At 37.5% G+C, this 6801-nt stretch overlaps 1 protein-coding gene across 1 annotated transcript; it reads left to right on the top strand.

Annotated features, from left to right (window-relative positions):
• Positions 1–16: 16 nt before the first annotated feature.
• LOC115010013 (3-oxo-5-beta-steroid 4-dehydrogenase-like) lies at positions 17–3836 on the top strand. Its single transcript, XM_029434380.1, has 9 exons — positions 17–398; positions 639–806; positions 882–998; positions 1478–1555; positions 2122–2244; positions 2628–2737; positions 3138–3303; positions 3399–3481; positions 3654–3836. Exons 1-9 carry the CDS (start codon positions 306–308, stop codon positions 3694–3696), a joined length of 981 nt encoding a protein of 326 aa, XP_029290240.1. The 5' UTR covers positions 17–305; the 3' UTR covers positions 3697–3836.
• Positions 3837–6801: the final 2965 nt, after the last annotated feature.

A 6801-nucleotide genomic window follows, 5' to 3' on the forward strand; every position in this document is an offset into this window, starting at 1 on the left:
TGTAATAACAACAATAACATCATGCTTAGGTTGTATTGCCTGTAACACAGCATGTTGAAAAGCTGGATATTATTTACATTATAAAGAGGGGGTGAAACCATTTCAGCTTACTGGAATAAACACTGTTTATAACCTGTCAAATAGCATCATGAGCCACAAGTCCATCATTGTAGTCCAACTGTTTGTGTTTGATTCAAAGAAGAAGCTAACATTCTTTATAACGTCAGGGTTCAACGTTCAAGGTTTTACCATAAATAAATAACCTAGTAGGTGGGCTAGAGAGCACTTCAGTTTACTCAACACACATGAATCTAATAGCAGAAAGCCACAGTACTCCGCTCAGTGATGGGAACCATATTCCACTACTGGGATTGGGCACCTATGGCGACCCTCGAACGGTGAGAAGAATATCATCTGTGTGTTTTCTAGATCTGTTTACGACCTAGGTTTATTAATGACTGCTTCACCTGGGGGACTCTGTAATGTAGTGACTGTTTTACTTGCTTGGATAAACATTAACAGAAACATGTCAACACACTTTCATAATCCAAACAGGAATACATATCACCACAAACTGCAGCACGACTCAATCCACACCAGATCTAATAATATTTACATTTTCTGTGGATTCACAATAGACACCCAAAGGCACAGCACTTGAGTGCGTCAAGCTGGCCATAGATGTGGGTTACAGGCACTTCGATGGGGCATTGGTGTATTTCAATGAGCACGAAGTGGGTCAAGCCATTAGAGAGAAGATTGCTGATGGAACCGTTCAAAGAAAGGACATCTTCTACTGCGGAAAGGTAATACGTTCAGTCTTGTGCGGACTTTGATTTAATCTCAATCTTTTCTAACTAGTTCTGTGTTTCCTTCCTCAGCTCTGGAATACGTTTCATCCACCAGAGTTGGTGAGACCGGCGCTGGAGAGGACACTGCAAGCCTTACAGCTAGACTATGTGGATCTCTACATCGTTGAGCTTCCAATGGCCTTCAAGGTTTCTATAGAGCACACGAAGAGAAGTGTCTGAACATCGCCCTTAGAGAGTCACAAAGCTGGTGTTTAGTTTAGATAATGCTCTTATTGATGTTCAGGTTTGAAGTAACAAGATACTTCTATTTTAAAACTATTTTGGAATAAAAATAAATAATAGAATTAGAGTAACACAAACCTCACAACATTTAGTTATCAAATATGCACTAGAGAAGATACCAACACAATTGTATTAAACTGATTTTTGCTTTTTGCATGGTAGCTGCATAACACGTTTATGCATAACCATTCGGCTGTGTTTACAGTTGGCATTCATCAGATATTTGTATGAGGTGTGAAGTAGTCCATTTGAAGCCAACATTTGCACCTTCACACCTTCAGATTGCACATTATTTGTACAGTTTGTTACGTGGAGAGATCATGCCACCGTTATTAAAGTATTGGAGTGTAAATGCACATTTTTGAATTGTGCTTTAATTTTAGCCTGGAAATGAGTTCTATCCAAAAGACCAGGATGGAAAACACATCTACCACCACACAGACCTCTGTGCAACATGGGAGGTGAGTTCTACATCACTTTGCTTATCTCCTCGTCGTCTTTTGTAATGTCTGGATATCGTATTTTCTTTGTTTATTATATAAGTACAACTTATGAAGCACTTATAGACATAAGTGTACATGCATTTGTGTTAGAGAGATGAAAAGCAGCATGAAAGAATTACAATAGCTTGAAACTATATCACTATTTAGACACAATCTAAATGTCGTATTGGATGGCATAAGATATAAAATGTGTTATTTCATTTAATTCTGGTGCATAAAACTGCTTTCCACTTCTCCAGCATGAAAGATTTGTTATTTTTCCTGTGCTTTTTAATAAATGTCTTCCAAAAAAATACAAAAGTAAAACAATGAATCAAGAGGGACAGCTTTAGCACGTGATATCCCTTCGTACTTGAAGGTTGATGTCAGAACGTTCTCTGCTGCAGAATCAGAAACTGCCAAGATCGGATCAAAGATCTGTTTTATTCCTCTTCTCTCTGCTTCATGTGTGTCTCCACTCTCTCGCTAAGTCTGTAAAGATAATCAATATCAGTCACAGGATGTAAATCTCTTCTTCTCAACAGGCTTTAGAGGCTTGCAAAGACGCAGGGCTGGTGAGATCTCTGGGAGTCTCCAACTTCAACCGCAGACAGCTGGAGCAGCTGCTGAACAAACCCGGACTCAAACACAAACCTGTCTCCAACCAGGTGATCCCAACTTGCCTCTTCAGACATCCACTGACATCAGAGATGGAATAGCAGCGCAGTCGTATATCAGTAGTATCATAGGCTATAGACAAGAAGGCAGCGCTTAGCTTTCCGTACTTTAGGGAGACTTCTTTGGGGTAAACACTAACATTCCTGCAATGGAAGACGTTTCAGTAGATGGTGCAGGATAGTCGTGTATTCTTTGGGTTGCTTATATAATATGCTTTGTACTCAACACGATCTTAAGAGACATCTTTCTCTAGCTTTAATGGCGTTACAATCTTTTCTCTCCATGCTTAACTTGATCCTGGCTTGTAAGAATATTAATGTGATTGGGGACAATGTTCTTTTAAGTGATTTGTTTTCTTCTCACTCACCTGTAGGTTGAATGCCATCCATACTTCACACAACCCAAGCTTCTGGAGTACTGTCGTCAGAATGAAATTGTAATTGTTGGCTACTGCCCAATTGGCTCCTCCAGAGATACATCCTGGTAAGAAATATGGACTTTTCACCTCACAGATGGTATTTTGTGATGTGTTTGTTCCTCCTGGTATTGTATTTATAGAAGAGTGGAAAAAAAAACTCAGGAAATAAAGCATTTTTCTTTTTAGACATAAGCAAAACACTGAAATCTGAAATCTCTATGACACGCGAGCAGGGGAAACACTGGAGATTCATTACATGACAAATGAATGTTCAACAACAAGTGAATAGACTTAATGAGCAATGACAGAAGCATTACACACAACCTTTCTCATGGAAAAACCCTAACCTACATCATGAAACAAAAACATCTGTTCAATAAGCATCATGTGGCACAACAACAATATTATTGTTAAGCAAAGCTGTGATCAATATCTTTGTCCTGGCTTCATTTGTCTCTTGTTAAGGGTGAATGTGAAATGTCCTCCCCTGCTGGACGACGAGCTTCTTGTGTCCATTGGGGAAAAGTACCAGAAGAGTACCGCCCAGGTGGCTCTGCGCTTCAACGCCCAGAGAGGAGTCGTCGTGATCCCGAAGAGCTTCAGCCCTGAGAGGATCAAACACAACTTCCAGGTGGGTGTTTTTTTAAATCATATATAGACAGCTTATGGTGCCATATATCCTAGTTTATACATTCACAAATTCATTTCAATCATATATTGTTCCAGATATTTGATTTTTCCCTCACTGAGGAGGAAATGAAAGCCATCGAGGCGCTGAACAAAGATATTCGCTTTGTGGAGCTGCTGATGTGAGTATAAGCTTTGATTTAAAATGATATGATCACAAGTGACTTGAACCTAAAACTGTACCTAATCTTTATGTAAAGGTTGTAGTTTGCATTATAATACATCGTGCTGCTGTTTTCTCACATCATCATGCTCAGAAATGATAACACCTTTTTTCTTATTGTTTCAACACAGGTGGAGCGACCATCCAGAGTACCCATTCCATGATGAATATTAATGTTTTAGACTATTCAGCATCTTTATTTCACCAATAAAGTTGACACACACAACACTTTTCACAGCAAACACTAGAGGGCTCTAGCTCATAGTAAATAAAAAGTAGATTTTACAGTAACATACAGCTCACATGTATGATGACAAAGCTCATATATATATATATATATATATATATATATATATATATATATTTTTTTTATATATATATATATATTTTTTTTATTTATAAATAAATAAATATATATTTATTTATATATATATATATATATATATATATAAATAAATATATATATAAATATATATATATATATATAAATATATATATATATATATATATATATATATATATATATATAAAAAAAAAATATATATATATATATATATATATATATATATATATATATATATATATATATGTAAGTACAAGAGCCAAAACTATAAGAAATGGCATTTTAGGGGAACGTTAAGACTTCAGTTGTTGGATCTCAAACATAAAGAATATCTCTAGTTCAAATATTTTTGTTGTGCAACCCTGTGGAAATAAATGATAGTTGAATCCTTGAATGTGCTGTTTGTAGAGGAGGTTAAGCATCTTTGACAGCTGTAACTGGAGAGGAGGAAAAGCAAGTGAATATTGTGGACTCTGCGTTTGTTTTGAGGTATTATGTTGTGAAACTAAAACAATTCATCAATGAGACAAATAAACACAAAGACCAAAGTCAAATATATTTACGGCACAATACAATTCCCCTGAGGGAAGAAATGTTCTGGGAAGAATACATCTGCGAGGCATAACATTCTCATTATCTTGCAGTTTCTGTTTAAGTCTCACAGATGCATTGAGCAGAATAATTGCATGTAGAAGCAAAATCCAAAAATCAAGAATGAGGACAAATGACAGATGATGCGATGATATTAGTGGAGGTTGCAAGTCCTCGTTGAAGTGGCCTGAGTTTAAAACCTCTTCTGTCTAAACACTTCAGCCCCTGAGGAATTTGGGTTGAAGAATTATTTACCACGTCCACGGCTTCATTACATTATACATGAAAACACTGGATCTTGATTTGAACCTGTGTTTTTCAGCCTCTTCATAGTCTGTCAGGAACATCCTTAGATTATTACACATATTACAACATATACACATGCAAACATGTAAGCAAAATACAACTGCAGCTGATACGTTTGTGTGTTAAATGTGTGTTTTCTTGTTGCGCATAATTGAAACTGTAACATGACAGAAAACATCTGTGTTGGTAATCCCCTTTAAAAGCATGCCGTGGACGAGACAACGGCTAACAACTGCCCGTCCGAGCTCTCTCTGTCTCGTTCAGTGAGAGAGAAGAAGAGTTTGATCAGACAGAATCTGTGCTCACAGTGTTGACACGCGGTGTAATCTTTGTGTACACACCTCTTACCTACTTTGAGGTCATAAAATGAAAGCAGTCAGTTTTGTTATTAATGCCTTTATCAGGGGTGTCAAACATGCGGACCGGGGGGCCAAACTCGGCCCGCCAGAGGGTCCAAACTCGGCCCGCGGGATGACTTTGCAAAGTGTAAAAATTAGTTGTTTTGATCATAAAGTAAAACACTGTTCCAGATACCTGTGAAGAAATGTGTTGTGCCTTTGTAGACACACTGTGATCTGTACGTTGTAACACACATGTGTAAATGATAAGCTGAGGTACAATATTGTTGAAAATGCACCTGTTCATAATGTTTTGTAAAAAGATCAAATTTGAACACTTTCAGAATGTCCTTGTTCTTATTTTGCACTAAAACGAAGGGAAACATTTGGAGTTGTTGTAATTTAAAGGTTATTATGCTGTGATGTTACTGGTCCGACCCACTTGGGATCAAATTGTGCTGCATGTGGCCTCTGAACTAAAATGAGTTTGTCACCCCTGATCTAAATCATCAATCTTTTAAGTCTCCTATGAGCGGTGATGTAAAATGTTTTTGTACTTCTTCAGTATACCCCGTTACTTAACAAGGCCCCTCTTGAAAAAAAAGGTTTGTAGTAAATATTTGTATGTCCACTGTTGATCATTTGACTGACAGAAGAAACCTAAAAGTGGGATAATTAATCTGGTGAACCCTCATATCCAAATGCTGCATAACATGACATGTGGTTTTCAATACCTGAAGCTGTTTTCTTCGACTGACGGCAAGTTAGCCAAGTTATTTATGCAATCTGGTCTAATATTAATCATTAACAAGGCCTGTGAGTGAGCCCCCCCCCACAATGTCTGCACTGCTGTTGACTAAATTGTGTCTTCTCATGCCTGGAGACGTTAAACCAGATGCTTCCACACATTTGATTTAACATTTGAGTTTGATCTGAAGAGACGGGATGGACCCTTCAGAGCACAATCTGAGCAGTGACCTGTGGCTGTATACAGTCACAGAACAGCAGGAAGCTGCGGAGAGAATGAAGAAATGCAGTTCATTAATGAGCCCCCTTCCGTGGTTTTGTCTTCATTTATCTTGTTTTGGACATTTGCAAGCATGACAATGGCTCTGGATGAGCTACCAGCATCCGATTGGGAAGAAAGGAACAGTTGCACAAGTAGACCTTTGCTGTAAATGACTGGACCACTGAATAATAATACAACATAATATATATATATATATATATATATATACTTTTTTTTAACCAGTTTTGTATCTCTTATCATGCAGAATCCTGTATATATACACGTTATTTGGGATTTTGCACATCCAATGAATAAGCATACTATTCCTTTAAGATACATTTAGAAGGGAAACGGGAAGACGGTGCTTCATAAATGTGATGAATGAAACTGTAGCACTTGTGAGGTTATGAATTTAACCACCAAGATGAACATGTGCTTGTTAGGGACTATGCATGTGGCAAGGAGCTATACTCTCGCTGTTATAGGTGAAGAAAACAAAGTGACTCAAGGTTTGAAGACATGTGGACTTATGTTTGGTTGTTCAGTCATTAAAAGTCTTAACTGCCACAAATCTAAAGTCAAGCAGACAGCTTCATTTTTAAAGAAAGCTAATGTGACCGTGTGCTGAATTATAATTTGATTTGAGGTGGGGGGTGGGGGAGTTTACATAAAAAACCTCACCCTGAAAGATT

This window comes from Cottoperca gobio, chromosome 6 (assembly GCF_900634415.1).
Source record: "Cottoperca gobio chromosome 6, fCotGob3.1, whole genome shotgun sequence".
Classification (NCBI taxonomy): domain Eukaryota; kingdom Metazoa; phylum Chordata; class Actinopteri; order Perciformes; family Bovichtidae; genus Cottoperca; species Cottoperca gobio.

What these genes read in the sequence shown, in the direction of transcription:
- LOC115010013 (XM_029434380.1), top strand. Translation starts at nt 306, where the DNA reads ATGAATCTAATAGCAGAAAGCCACAGTACTCCGCTCAGTGATGGGAAC. An exon ending in ACCTCTGTGCAACATGGGAG is followed by an intron (nt 1,556 to 2,121) that starts GTGAGTTCTACA and finishes TCTTCTCAACAG; the next exon opens with GCTTTAGAGGCTTGCAAAGA. An exon ending in CGCTTTGTGGAGCTGCTGAT is followed by an intron (nt 3,482 to 3,653) that starts GTGAGTATAAGC and finishes GTTTCAACACAG; the next exon opens with GTGGAGCGACCATCCAGAGT.